Source organism: Microtus oregoni, unplaced genomic scaffold (genome assembly GCF_018167655.1).
Source record: "Microtus oregoni isolate MIOR12 unplaced genomic scaffold, Mior012 000002F_ref0000024, whole genome shotgun sequence".
In the NCBI taxonomy this organism is placed as follows: Eukaryota; Metazoa; Chordata; class Mammalia; order Rodentia; family Cricetidae; genus Microtus; species Microtus oregoni.
The window spans coordinates 10,751,617-10,767,486 of NW_024543061.1; the positions used below are offsets into that span (position 1 = coordinate 10,751,617).

General features: G+C 39.5%; 1 gene segment (V, D, J or C); it reads right to left on the bottom strand.

Annotated features, from left to right (window-relative positions):
* Positions 1-14,407: 14,407 nt before the first annotated feature.
* On the bottom strand, positions 14,408-15,108 carry LOC121433307. The segment is given in 2 exon segments: positions 14,408-14,817; positions 15,032-15,108. Coding segments are annotated over 2 exon segments (435 nt in total).
* Positions 15,109-15,870: the final 762 nt, after the last annotated feature.

The window sequence follows — 15,870 nt, forward strand, 5'->3', positions numbered from 1 at the left end:
CACACAGTCTGTGATTTATCTTTTAGCAATTGTGCTCTAAAATCAGATTTCAGACCAGCCACAGATAAATTCACATTCACCTTTGCACCCCTCTGGGATAGTTTTGTAGGTGGCCAGAGACACCTCCTGGCAGGTAACTGCTAATGCACCTAATCCAGCAGACTGAAACCCAGGAAAGATTTCACATCCTGAATATAGAGCATAAATTGCTAATTTAAAAGAACAAGTGTGATCCTATCATAAATTTTCTAGTACAAGTCTAGGTTATCATCTGTGGAAGCAAAGTCCTATGAAAAATCTCCTAGCACAATGTATAATTACCTTTGGATAACAGGATTGAAGCTTCTGCAGGGAACTGTCTCAACAATCATATAGAGATAAGTCAGGCTTCCTGTCCTTGAGACAGTCTCCAAATAAATACAGGTAGAGAACAGGGTGTCTTTAACTGGGGAAAGGTATTAGGAGAGGTTTCCTCTATGTTTCCAAGTTTAGAGAGTTCTGCCAGTCCATGGCAGTCTGCAACCTCTGACTAACAGGGCCTCACAGCATCTATCCAGGCTTGTTTTAAAATACTAAAGTCCCAAAGATTGATGTGTATGTATTTGAAGCTGTTGTGTTCTTTTAATAACTCATTTTGTTTTGATTGAGCACTGTTCAAATTCTAATGTAACAGATGTCAACAGAGCTATGCCAGCTTGGTGTGGGGCCCCCATTCTCTTTGTAGATTTGCTTCTATCACTTGATATTCGACATATGTGTACTGTTCCTAGTTAGATGTGTTTCTTCAAGAAAACAGATTAAAGACCTCAATATCAGCCCGAACACACTGAAAAGGATAGAAGAGAAAGTGGGAAATACCCTACAACAGATGGGCACAGGAGATCGCTTCCTATGTATAACCCCAGAAGCACAGACATTGAATAAATGGGACCTACTAAAACTGAGAAGCTTCTGTAAAGCAAAGGATACTGTCACTAAGACACAAAGGCAACCTACTGACTGGGAGAAGATCTTCACCAACCCCACAACAGACAAAGGTCTGATCTCCAAAATATATAGAGAACTCAAGAAACTAGACTTTAAAATGCTAATTAACCCAATTAAAAATGGGGCACTGATCTGAACAGAGAATTCTCAACAGAAGAAGTTCAAATGGCCAAAAGACACTTAAGGTCATGCTCAACCTCCTTAGCAATCAGGGAAATGCAAATCAAAACAACTTTGAGATATCATCTTACACCTGTCAGAATGGCTAAAGTCAAAAACACCAACGATAACCTTTGCTGGAGAGGCTGTGGAGGAAGGGGTACCCTCATCCATTGCTGGTGGGAATGCAATCTTGTGCAACCACTATGGAAGTCAGTGTTTCTGTTTCTCAGGAAATTCGGGATCAACCTACCCCTGGACCCAGCAATACCACTCTTGGGAATATACCCAAGAGATGCCCTATCATATGACAAAAGCATTTGTTCAACTATGTTCATAGCAGTATTATTTGTAATAGCCAGAACCTGGAAACAACCTAGATGCCCTTCAATGGAAGAATGGATGAAGAAAGTATGGAATATATACACATTAGAGTACTACGCTGCAGTAAAAAACAATGACTTCTCGAATTTTGCATGCAAATGGATGGAAATAGAAACACTATCCTGAGTGAGGTATACCAGACCCAAAAAGATGAACATGGGATGTACTCACTCATAATTGGTTTCTAGCCATAAATAAGGGTAACGGAGTCTACAATTAGGTGAATCTAAAGAAGCTAAGTAAGAAGGGGAACCCAAGGAAAAACATATAGTTATCCTCTTGGCTAGGGGAAGTAGACAAAATTGCCGGTGAGAAAATGGGATCTTGGGGGGGGGGATGGGGGTAAGGGGAGATGGGGAGAGAAAAGTTAGAAGGGAAGGAGGTCGGGCCTTGGGAAAACAGGAGGATTGGGCTAAAGGAAGGTTGGACAGGGGAGCACGGAACCACAATTCTTAGTTAAGGGAGCCACTTTAGGTTTGGCAAGAGACCTGACCCTAGAGGGGCTCCCAGGTGCCCAAGCCGAGGTCCCCAGTTAATTCCTTGGGCAGTTGAGGATAGGGAACCTGAAATGACCCTATCCTAGAGCAATACTGACGAATATCTTGCATATCATCATAGAACCTTCATCTGGTGATGGATGGAGATAGAGACAGAGACCCACACTGGAGCACTGGACTGAGCTCCCAAGGTCCCAATGAGGAACAGAAGGAGGGAGAACATGAGCAAAGAAGTCGGGACCACGAGGGGTGCATCCACCCACTGAGACAGTGGAGCTGATCTATTGGGAGCTCACCAAGACCAGCTGGACTGTGACTGAAAAAGCATGGGATAAAACCGGACTCTCTGAACATGGCGAACAATGAGGTCTGATGAGAAGCCAAGGACAATGGCAAGGGGCTTTGATCCTAAGTAATGTGATGGCTTTGTGGGAGCCTAGCCAGTTTGGATGTTCACCTTCCTTGATATGGACGGAGGTGGGAGGTTCTAGGTCTTACCACAGGGCAGAAAACCCTGACTGCTCTTTGGACTGGAGAGGGAGGGGGAAAGGAGTGGGGGGAGGGTGAGAAGGGTGGGAGGAGGGGACGTAGGGTGGGAGGAGGGGGAGGGAAATGGGAGGCTGGGAGGAGGTGGAAACTTGTTTGTTTTTTTTTCTCCTTTTCTCAATAAAAAAAAAAGAGAAAAAAAAAAGAAAACAGATAGCTGGATAGAGCTTTTATACCTAGTCTAAAAATATGTATTATTCTTCCTTAATTGGGGTCACATAAGATTATTAATAAATGTTTAGTATTTACTATCATTTTGATAGGATTTCATTGTGTTTTAGATTGTTATTTATTTTCCTTTTCCCCTACTAATTAACTATATTGGAGTTTCTGGCTTATAGTATTGGACATACTGATATTTCTTTTCCTGATAATTATTTATCTATCCCTCTAATGAAATTAACATTTTGTCTGTACTCTCATGATTGAGGTGGACTTTCTGTTTTCTGTGTGCATAGTATTTTAATGATGTATATGTATGTGATGCTATGAGGGTATGCGGGGGCCTAAGGTTAATGTATATGCATGAGAGACAGAGAATGAAAACTTAAGGAAGTTCCCAATCTCAAGGACAAGAACATGAGAAATGAAGACCTGCCCCTATCAATGTCTAACAGGTTGGTCTGTGCTCTCTATCTTTGATAAGCATTGTATTTTGCTTTGTGATAGCCATGATGAACTCAGATTGTGCTTTGATATCATTTACTGCTGCTCTTTCAGTGTGGGCACATGGAGACTGGGGTCTTATAAATCCAAAGACTCCTGCAGTTAAGCATGTGTTTTCACAGTATGTAAGGGGAAAACATGGAAACTAAAAGGACAAAAATTCATTTGCTTTAATGTCTAATAGGAAAAGTCTCACTGTCCTTAGTTACTGCTTTTCACACAAGTCAAATTTTTATCCCTGGTGCATTTGCTTTATCAATGGCAGCTGGCCACTTCGTGGCCATCTATGCTCTGCAGTTTGAAAAAGTACAATGTCTAAAATTCTTTCTTACTATTTAAAAGATAAGATTCTTTGGTGAGAAGTGAGAGCTTCAGTTGTATATTGGTACAGTCATAATTATTTAGAATACTTACATTGGTTTAGGAAAATTGTTCTTGTTGGTTTTCTTCTAGGGTCCATGAAAACTCCAGACACAAGTACTTGCCTTATTTAACAATGCCAGGCATAAATACTGTCCTACTGAGCAAATCCTACATCCAAATAGGCTATTATTGTCGTTCACTGAAAATACAAATTAGCAACTACTGCAACATTAATGATATCTTTCTGAATCCTTCATGGTTGTGGATCATTGACTTTAGAGTCAAAAAGAAATGTTGAATATTTTTCTCCCTGGGTAGCTTATATGAAACTTACAAAGTGGATGAAGTAGTTCTCATGGAAGTGTCTTCCATTCCAATTTCTGACAGGTTCTTCAAATTCCTGTGAACAAAATATGTGTTGTATTTAAAAAGGGTTTTATTTACTTTCAAATCCTGAGAGAAAACCAAGGGCAACTACAACAGCAAACACTGAATTGGGAATTTCTAGGCCTACAATGCATTGTAGGTCAGATGAGTTCTCCCATATTTGGAACTGGAATTTGTGTTAGATGGTCTGTGGCTCTTAGTAGTAGCATTACAATCACATTAGTGTAACTCTATTCAAATTTATGTTTATGTATGTATATTTACTTATGTATATTATATATGTAATGTCGACTAAACATAAAATTATTCATCTCCTCATAATTTTTTCCAAACATCCTTAGGGTTATCTGTCCCATATCCTATCCAGTCCTTCTTTATTACCTCCCTGTCTCTACCTCACTTAGATTCATCTCCTATCACTTTTCCCCATTTCTCCATTTTTTTTGCCTGTGTCCTATTAGCTCTGTTGTTATAACTTCTCCCTCCTCTGTGGTCCCATTCTACTTTCTTCACTTCTGAAGTTCTTCAAAGATATAAACTCACATCTAGAGATTTGTATTGAGGACCCACAAAATATCAAGTATTTGATTTTGCCTTTCTGGGACAGTCATCAAGTTCCATCTATAAGCAGATATAATGGCAGGTGTAATTGTAGCTATAATGGCAGATGGTAACATTAAGAGAGAAATTATCTGAATGGACCTAATCTAATCACAGAAGGCATCAGAACCTGGATATCAAATCAAAAATAGCAGAAAGTCTCAATATATAAAAAGGACTTGATGTAAAGGATAGTTAGAGATGATGGCTTTGGAATGTTTAAAACCATGTCCAACTTGTTAATTTATATCTTGATTGAGCTTGTCCTGAGATCCAAGACACGCTACATTTAGAAATGGATGACTAATATGAAGGAAGCATTCCTGGACTGTTTCCAAACTACATTTTCTTCTAAGCAGCACAGCCATAAAAATTAGAAAAGTCATAAAAATTCAGTCTTAAAAGCATGCTATAAAGATATTAATTAGGATTAGTATCTTAAAAATGATTAAAGCATACTTTAGCACTGAGTGTTCTCTTGGACCTTCAATTCTACTTAGATATAAGGTGCAGCATACAGGTCCTTGGGCGGAGAGGACACTGTTTGAATAACAGGCTGTGTAGAGAGAGGGAAGCTGCTGCTTCAGACACTGCCTAACAGGCTGAGCTCTAAATGGAGTTTGTGATTCAGGGTGAAATACTGAGGGAGAGACTATAACAATGTGCAGAGTAATAACCTGTCACATCTTCAGTCTGAGTGCTGATGGTAGTGAGAATGAACTCTGGCATAGACCCACTGCCCCTGGCCCAGGCAAGATGCCTGGTATATAACTAGATGAACAGATGAAGGGCCCGACTCTGCTTTTGTCAGTATCAGGCTAAATATTAGAGCTGTTAGACCTCCATGTAGGAAGCATTCACATTTCAGCTGATGGTGATACTCTCTGCTGCAGATAAGGACAGGGTGGCTCTATAGTTCACCTACTTCCCTTCACAACCTATTACTCCTTTAGCCCTCAACTGAAGAAGTCTACAGGACATAGCTCTCCTTGAGTTATCAATTGGAAATGGTGTCAGATCCAAGCTCTGTTAAAGTATGTTTTAATTTATGCACACAATCAAATGCATATATAGAACTCCACAATGTGGTATGTAGATGGGATTGTAATTTACTATCACTTCAATTTCATTGAGTTTTTTGGTAGGGTGACTGCTGATTTGAGACATGCAGCAAGAACTTTTTGGCTGCTATTCCTATTTTCCTGCTATGATATTTCCCCAATATCATAATAATTATTTATCTGCAACATATTGAAGTTTTAATAATTATATATCTGCTCATCTTGTGGACCATTGCCTACAATCTGAGCATTTGCAATGGCGGTTAAGGCAGTAAGAAGAGGAATGTTCATCCAATCCATGCTAAACAGTCCATGCTACACAAGAGCAAAGTTAGACACGATCTCAAATATATAACTCAAATGTATAAAAAAGACACACACTGCTCTTTCCTACTACATCAACATGCACAAATGATATAATTTATATGACGTTAACAACATAATTCTCTATTCCACAATATTATTTCACTTCTGCAATGAGGTCAAACCTTCTGCTCTATATGAGAGAGTAGTTAGTACTGGCAATTAGATGAAATTAGGCAAAACTTTACCCAGAAAATAATATAATGAAGAAGAACAGTTACAATTGTGAGAGTGAGGAGCCCACCAATAGCTTAAAAACAAAAACTAAAGGTATAGTGTCTTCCCGATCCTAATTCTGGAAACATAGGAACTAGAGTGATGTCTCAGCAGTTAACAGTACTGATTGCTCTTCCAGGTACACAGGATCAATTCCCAGGATCTAAATGGCAGTTCACTACTATTCGTGACTCTAGTTCCAGGGAACTTAAAATGCTCTTCTGGCTTTGGAAGAAACTGTATGCATCAGGTACAAGACAAACATACAGGCAAAGCACCCATATACATTAAAATTAATTCATCTTAAAGTCTTGACATGGAATTATAGGCTACCACCATCTTAACTTCCGGTAATTGATCTTGTATTGAACTTCTGATTCCAGAACTACAAAAATGATAAATTTCTTTAGTTCAAGCCAGAAACTAGTAAATTTTTGAAGAAGAAATAGCAATTACACATAGAACTTAACTACATTGTACTTCATGAATCTGTGAAGCACTGTGCTTATTAGTAATCTGTGGGATTATAGAAATTTACTCATCAATATGCCTGGCATACTGGCTGGAAGGGAGATAAAGTATACATGGCTGTGTGGTAAACACAGATGTTGAATTTCAGATAGGAGCTTTGCATTAGAAAGTGAAACCTTGTGGGAGAAGAGGTGTAATGTAGCTGATAGCAATAATCTTTCAGATATTCAGCATGGACATTGCTGATGGTGATAGTGAAATCTGACCCAGATCGATTGCCTGTGAAATGGTAATGAACTCCAGATACCCATGTGGATGCCAAAAGAATCAGCAGTTTAGGGGCCTGCCCAGGTTTATGATGATGCAAGGCCAAATGATTCTTTGGATATTGCTGCAAAACAGAGTCTGCAAAATAACATTCTGCCTGGAGTGATAGTCGATGGAAACTCTTTCCTGCTGACACAGGCATGGAGGATGGAGACTGGATCATCATGATGTCCCCAAAGCTTTCTACAATTGTTAAGAGATGACTCTCATCCCTACAAACACATTCAGATATGTAATGACATGGCCATTGATATGTAAAATGTAATTTTTAAACTGAGTATGAAAGCACACACCTTTATTCCCAGAACATGGGAGGCAGAGGTAGAAAGATCTCAGTGAGACTGAGAACAGCCTGGTCCACATAGAGAATTCCAGAATAGTCAGGACTATCTAGAGAAACTATATTGCCCAAAGGAGTTTTTCATAATGTATGTAAAATATAGGATTCATGTGAGAAAAAATTGTAATAAAATTCATTTTTTTTGCATTTTTTTTATTAAAAATTTCCACCTCCTCTGCACCTCACTTTTCCCTCCCCCTCTCCCACACCATCCTCCCCTCCACTACCCCTCCCTCTATAGTCCAAAGAGCAGTCATGGTTCCCTGGTCCTCCCCCCTCCATCCAGGTCTAGGAAGGTGAGCATCCAAACTGGCTAGGTTCCCACAAAGCCGGTACATGCAGCAGGATCAAAACCCAGTGCCATTGTCCTTGGCTTCTCAGCAGCCCTCATTGTCTGCCATGTTCAGAGTGTCCGGTTTCATCCCATGCTTTTTCAGTCCCAGTCCAGCTGGCCTTGGTGAGCTCCCAATAGATCAGCCCCACCGTCTCAGTGTGTGGGTGCACCACTTGCGGTCCTGACTTCCTTGCTCATGTTCTCCCTCCTTCTGCTTCTCATTTGTAATAAAATTCTTAATAAAAAAGATTTAGAAATTATCTCCCAATATATTCTAAAACAATATGGTCTTTCTCTGTAAAACTATTATTACTGATGTGATTATAATACTTTTAAATTTGTCAGGGAATACCAAAGCAGTAGGGAGTCCTTATGATCCCAGCTTGTGCTTCCCCTGCTTGTCTGATGCAGCTCAGTTCTCAGAGCAAAGGCATTGTTTACAAAATTGGTGAAACTGGACTGCCCTCTCGTGGCCCAGACAAAGCACTCAGCAAATGAGGAAGCAAACTGAATGACAGCATGTGAGAGTGGCTGATGTCAATCCATAACCAATACCAGCAGAGAGAGTAAGCACTTACTGGGAAGAAAGGTTCAACTCTGAGCTGGCAAATCAAAAATCACTAGATGCTCTAATGGCAGGCTTCACTTCTCAAACAAAGACATATATACATTACTTCATCAATCTAATTATAGAGTTACCTACCTCATTATAATAATCCTTTGGAAATAATCAACATGGTGGGCAACAAGAGAAAGCAGCATAGAGGAAGGGGAGGGAAGGATCTAAAATGTAATGAAAGAGAAATTACAGAAGGAATGAAAAGACAAGAATGGAAGAAAGGAAGGAAGAAGGACTGGAGAAAAGAGAAGAAGATGGAAAGAAAAAGAAAGGAAATTTAATGAGAAGGAAAAAGAAATGAGAGGAGAGGAGTAAGTAAAATGGAGAGGTAAAAAAGGAAAGTCAGAAAGCAAAAGTGAAAAAAATTGGGCGATGTTTTTAATAACACAGAACCAAATTATTTGAGCACCAATGTCATTCATAAGATGATGTCAATGGAGAGCACTATACATTTTGGAGTGAAAGCTTCTAGGTTTGGTATAAATCAAACAGTCAAAGGCAGGGACATAGTTCACTGCATGGATTTATGTGACATCTTCATTTAGCTGTAGAGCTAAAAGGATCTTTAATGTCACTGTAAATGTAAGTCAAATAGAAACTGACTCTGCCCTTTCAAATATTTGAGACTGAAAAGAGAGGTATAATACAGCAGAAAATGGGGTAAAAAAGCAGGAAGAACTCCTCAGGAAGTCATGTTGTAATCTAACACTAAAGCATAACACTGACAAACTTTTCACCATTTCCAGATATGAATGTCCTAGATTTCAGGTGAAAATCTATGGGTCTTGTAAATTATGACATAGACCGTGAAAATTGGCAAAAATAAAAGATTATGAAAGCACATCCACAAATATTAATTGAAAAGCAGACATAGATTGAATTTAAAATGTTCAGGCAATATGAACCTCTATTCCATTATTGGACATCACTGCAGCCTTGATTCTAAACACGAAACACAGAGTTTGCACTATGCCTGCAAAACACATCATGTAATACTACAACTAAGGTCTCATCTAAAATTTCAGAGTATTACAAATAATGCTGCTATGAACAAAGTTGAACAAATGCCCTTGTCATATGATCGGGCATCTCTTGGGTATATTCCCAAGAGAGGCATTGTTGGGTCCAGTGGTAGGTTGATCCCGAATTTCCTGACAAACCGCCTTACTGCTTTCCAAAGTGGTTGCACAAGTTTGCATTCCCACCAGCAATGGATGAGGGCACCCCTTCCTCCACAACCTCTCCAGCAAAGGCTATCATTGGTGTTTTTGATTTTAGCCATTCTGACTTGTGAAAATGATATCTCAAAGTTGTTTTGATTTGCATTTCCCTGATTGCTAAGGAGGTTGAGCATGACCTTAAGTGTCTTTTGGCCATCTGAACTTCTTCTTTTGAGAATTCTCTGTTCAGTTCAGTGCCCCATTTTTTAATTGGGTTGATTAGCATTTTAAAGTCTAGTTTCTTGAGTTCTCTATATATTTGGAGATCAGACCTTTGTCTGTTGTGGGGTTGGTGAAGATCTTCTCCCAGTCAGTAGGTTGCCTTTGTGTCTTAGTGACAGTGTCCTTTGCTTTACAGAAGCAGGATGGAGGGGGGAGGACTTTGGACTTTCCACAGGGCAGGGAACCCTGACTGCTCTTCAGTCTGGAGAGGGAGGGGGAGAATAGTGGGGGGTGGGGGAAGGAAATGGGAGGCTGTGAGGAGGCGGAAAATTTTTTTTTCTTCAATAAAAAAAAATAATAAAAAAGTTAAAAAAAAAAAGATAAAAAAAAAAAGAATCTGCAGGGGATCAAAGTAGGCCCCCTGAATGTGGATGGCAGTTATGTGGCTTGATCTTTTCAAGGTGCCCTGGCAGTGGGACCAGAACTTATCCTGGGTGTATTAACTGGCTTTTTGGAGTCCATTCCCTATGTTGGGATACCTTGTTCAGCCTTGAAACAGGGGGAAAGGCTTGGTCTTGCCTCAACTTGGTATGCTAGACTTTGTTGACTCCTCAAGGGAGACCTTACCACCTCCTGAGGTGTGAATGGGAAATGGGAAAGAAGGAAGGTGCTGGTGGGGGGGCAGAAGAAAGGAAGGGTTGGTATGTAAAATAAATAAATATAAAAATAACAATACACGGAAAAATAAATAAATAAAATAAAATTTCAGAGTAGTGTATGCTGTGTTATGCATTTCAGTCGTTTTGTTGAAACATAAGGTTTTCTGCCCTGATAAATTCACAGTAATTTGTACACCTATCATTTTTCCTCATCATACACATATCAGTTTCATATATCTATGAACCCTGCTGTCCTCCTCTTCTTCTTTACTCTCCCCTCTCTCTTTATTTCTTAGATCTTTCTTTCTATTTATTCTCTATGCATAGTAGCTCTGCTTATCTTTCCCTACCTAGTTATTGGTCATTCTGATTTTTATAAAAACCACTCAGGTGTTTTAGGCAGGCAAAATAAGACAGCTTTACAGAGTTAAACAAATGCAATATAAAAGAATGAAATACATCTTTGAATCATTATATTCCACAGCAGAAGGCCCTGTAAAAGCACTATTGGATTTATATCTAGAGGACAAAATAGCAGATCTGGAACACTAATGCTCTCACCTCAATGTCTTTCAATCATGTCATGAATCACCAAAAAAGCCCTCAGTAGATATGATCTAATCACAGCAAAATGATCTTAGGATTTCTCAAGAGCAGGGCTAAAATAAATAGATGTAAGTTCTTTATAAGGTAACTAGTTTTTGGTAGCCAGTTACAGCAACAGAGAATAGAATAAAGGAGAGTAATGTCAATTTCAAGGGGAAGAATGATGTGAAGGCTCACAGAATAGGTGTAGATATCCGTGAAGTACTCAGCTCCATGTGAATTTCATGGGTGCTGTCTTTACAGAAGGACACTTCTAAAGGTGGTGGTTCAAACATCATCACTGACCTTGAGACAAGATTCTCTGAGTATTCAACTGAGAGTGTAGCCTTGATCACATCTTCACTATAGCCCCTATGACCCTGCATAGAAGACTGAGATGTACCTGGCCAAGTTATAAGGACTATGCATTTAGGTCACTACATTTGTATTAACTTATTGTACAGTGGTATTAAACTACCTGAAAATTTCAGAGTTGTGCATCTGAAAAAAAGTACTAAGGATCACTCTCTTGAGCATTCCCATGCCACATGGGGATGATGGTGAAGTCCAAGAGACAATCATACAGAACTGGAGTACCTAGGAAGTAAACCCTAGATGATCACATCTGTGCACCATTGGGTCTTTAGAATTCAAGCAACTGCAATGGTAGAGCAACTAGGAAATAAAAAGGACCTGGGCCTTGTGTTGTGTTATCCAGCAGTGAAGGGAATTATAAATGGGTTGTAAATTCAGGGTCACTGGGCAATAAATAGCAATGCCATGGTCAGCTCTGGATATATTGTTAAACTTTTCACCCAATCCTCGAAATAAGATTGTACAAGGTGGAAGATGACAAGAACAGAATGTGGCAGCATTGTGGAAGATTACATAGGGAACGTTGTAAATATTGTATAAGGAATAATGAACAGCAAATGAGTCTAAACCCTTTGATGAGCGTCTTGATGGACACAGAGATGCAAATCAGAACTAAGCAGTAAATCAGCTGCAGGAGGTAGGGTGTGTGGTCCTCTGAAGAGGGACCTTTGAAATTTCAAGCAAATGAAAGTGGAAATGTGACATTAGTGTGAGGGATATCAGCTTGTGTCTGTAATACAACTGACAGTCTTTTTTTTTTTTTTTTTTTTTTGGTTTTTCGAGACAGGGTTTCTCTGTAGCTTTGGAGCCTGTCCTGGAACTAGCTCTTGTAGACCAGGCTAGCCTCGAACTCAGAGAGATCCGCCTGCCTCTGCCTCCCGAGTGCTGGGATTAAAGGCGTGCGCCACCACAGCCCGGCCAACTGACAGTCTTCTATGTTCAAGCTATGATATTTTGGGAGACTGAGGAACATTTCTAGTAAGTTTAAACTGGTTGTTTGCTCAGTGTATTATACATTGAAAGAGCCTTGAAAAGAGTATCAGATAGGACTTTGTTATTTATTTTTTTGTTGTTTTGTTTTGTTTTTTCGAGACAGGGTATTTCTGTAGCTTTGGAGCCTATTCTTGGACTAGCTCTTGTAGACCAGGCTGGTCGCAAACTCACAGAGATCCACCCGCCTCTGCCTCCCGAGTGCTGGGATTAAAGACTTGTGCTACCACTGGCCAGCTCAGACAGGACGTTCTTAAGTAAGCAAATGGGTAATTTATAAAGATATATGGTGGGACAAAAACATATAACAGTTTCAGAAATATCTGTTTCACTGCTACACTATCTTTATAAACAAGACTCTTAAAATTACATGGTTGAGACAACTGATAAGAAATGACTGAGAGTCTGAGTTTCAGTGATCAATAACTCCAGGAGATACTTTTAGCTCTGGAGTTCTGTGATAGGAACCCAATAAAAGCTACTAAGAGTATCAGGATGGAAGATCATCAACTTCCACAGGATGAAAGGTGAAGGTAAAGTCTGTTTATACCCACTGCCACTGAACGTGGCAGCAACCTCTGATGCTAACTTGAATGCTCCACAGATCAGGAGTTTGCGGGCTTGATGGTTTCTGTTGGCACTCATATATGTGATTTAACAGACCTATAGTGACATTCTGGTTGGATGTGCAGATGATGATCGTCTTTTTTGCCTAGAGACACAGCCAAAGAAACTGGACTGGGTCAGCACAATGTCTCCCATGGAATATGAAATTATAAGCACACATACCTGTGTAAAGCGAATGTACCCCAATGTAAAACCATCATGTATGTGGAATCTGTGACAGAAGTCATGAACAATGCTCTGAGACATATAAAATAAAATGAAAACTTTAATTAAATTCTACAGTTTCAATGTTAAGGACACCAAGGCTTAACAGGGAAGGTCACAGTGGATGTTTTCAACATGAACCCTCTATCCTGGTACTCAGAGAACCCTCACCTACAGCAGGAGAGTAGCTGATCCCATCTTTGAAATCCTTACTGGAGGCTGCTTCTTGGGCACTGGCAAGTTGCCTTTAAATACGGCTTGGGCAATCTGCACCATAGCTAATATCTCAATATGCAAACCAGCTCAAAAAAGCTTGAGTTGGTGCTCAAGATCACATTCTCGTATATCATCCTGTGTCAGTTAGGATTAGCAAAGAATTCCATAGAGTATTTTAATTTTAACGTATCCTAAGATATTTTTTCCTAGCCCTGTGGAAACATCAGATTCTGTGGTTTGTTTTGTTTTAGGTTTCTTGTGGGAAGTGTGCTGTGTCAGTAAATGGCTTGCTGTAAAGAATGTGCATTGTAGACTCCTCAGAATAAATCTTTCCAAGGGAAGGAGAAATGGGGAAGATTAGCACATATGGTCAAAATATATAATATATGGAAAAACACTGCTTTTGAGAAAATTGTATAAAATGAATTTACATTAATAAAAATTTCAAGGGGGCATGAAGATGGCCCACATGTCAAGTACACTTGAAACCAATCCTGCTGTCAAACTCGATTTGATTCTCCAGATCCTAAATGACAAAGAGACAATCAAGTCCAAGTTGTTCTCTGATCTCCTCAATGAGGCAATGTCACATATGCACTTAGAAATATGTAGATGCTGGCACAAACACAAATACACACTCAAATTGACACAGTAACATAATCTACTAAAAAGTAGTAGAAAGGAAAAGAAAAACCAGAAGAAACAGACCAAAGTAATGAAGTAAGAAAATCCTCTAGAATCAGAAAACGTGGGAAACAGGCTTTCCTACAACTTCTGAAACAAAATACAGTTTGTCATCATCATCACTTTATTCCAAAGAGTGTTATGATAGATGCCAGAATTCCAGAACTATAGAAAGATAAATCCTTCATATTCAAGCAACAGAGTTTATGGCATCGTGTTACAAAGAAAGAGAAAGATAATATTGAGTTTTCCTCTGCATTTGCACATACAGGCTTATCATACCAAATGATATAAGAGACACTGAATCCACTATATCTTCCTCAGCCCTGGCTACATTTTGATCAGAGTTTCAGGCTCACTGGTTCTCAGTCAGAAGGGAGAAGTGTGCAGGTGCAGGACTGCATGTGGTGCAGGCAGCTGCTGATACTCTGAGATGTTTTTGTTGGAGGCTGAAGCACTGTGGGAAAAACATAAGCTTGTATACAGTAGTAATGTCCCAGGTCTTCAGCCTGGACACTGCTGATGGTGAGAGTGAAAACTGTCCCAGATCCACTGCCTGTGAAGCAATCAGGGACTCCAGAATCCCGAGTGGATGCCCAGTTGATCAGCAGTTTAGGAGCCTGCCCTGGTTTCTGCTGGTACCAGTTCAAGAAGTTTTTCTTGTCATAACTGCTGTAAAGACTCTGACTGGACTTGAAGCTGATGGTGACCTTCTCTCCTGCTGACACAGCCATGGAGGATGGAGACTGGGTCATCACGATATCTGCACAGGCACCTGAAATAAGGAATACAAAAAGATTTATAATATGCAAACCCAGAATATAGTAACAGTTGAAATTTGTCATTTAAAAACCCTGCAATGCCACCTTGTCAGTGTATGTATATCTTACACAATTCTGTAACAAATATTATGTCCTAGCACACATTGTAAATTCCTTATATACAAAGAAGTGACCCTAAAAGGATTATAACACTTTTTCATTTCTCACCAGACACCCAGAGCAGCAGGGACATGAGGACATGTGTCTATAACTCCATCTTGCTTCCCCCGCCTATCTGATGCAGCTCAGTTCACACTGTAAAAGTCAGGTTTATAAATTCTGAGCAGCTGGCCTAGCCTATAAAGGCCCATGCAAAGCAGTCAGCAAATATATAAGGGCAGCATGTGTGAGGCTGGTGAGAATCAACAGGCAAACAAAACACCACAGGCAGTATGAATGATCACTGAAAGATATCAGCTTATAACTCTCCAACAGAATCTATTCGGTACTCTAATAGCAATTTTGTGTTAAAATCCAAGACATATTTAGCTGCTTTGTTTGGCAGAAATGTTAAGAAAGCTATCTCAGGTTAACAGTATTAGGATAATGTTAAATATGTTGAAAAATTCATGACAGCAAAAGTATCTTAGAGTAAGAAAATATGTAGTAAAAGAATGGAAGGATGGGGTGAAGAAGAGAGGAAAAGTATGCGAGAGAGAACTGAGACTAATTGGGTCCATTATCTTTCATGTGTGAAGTGATTCATGCTCAGTGAACATTGGGCTCCAGTTTCCAGATTGAAAATTAAACAGAAATATTGAGCAGCCTAGAATTTACTCTGAAGAAATCCTGTGGAGCATTAATTTAAGATTGACATGAGAGAAGCTTTAAACTCAAAGCAAAGGTAAACCCAGCAGGAACAAAGAAGTATTTTACTGATGACATCAGGATTCTGAAACAGGACTCTAAATTTGGGAAAATGAAAAGGGAAACAAAATGAACGGGATTTCTTCAATTAGTCATAGCTGTAAATCAACTCCGCCAAGCATGTTTATTTCAGAAATGCA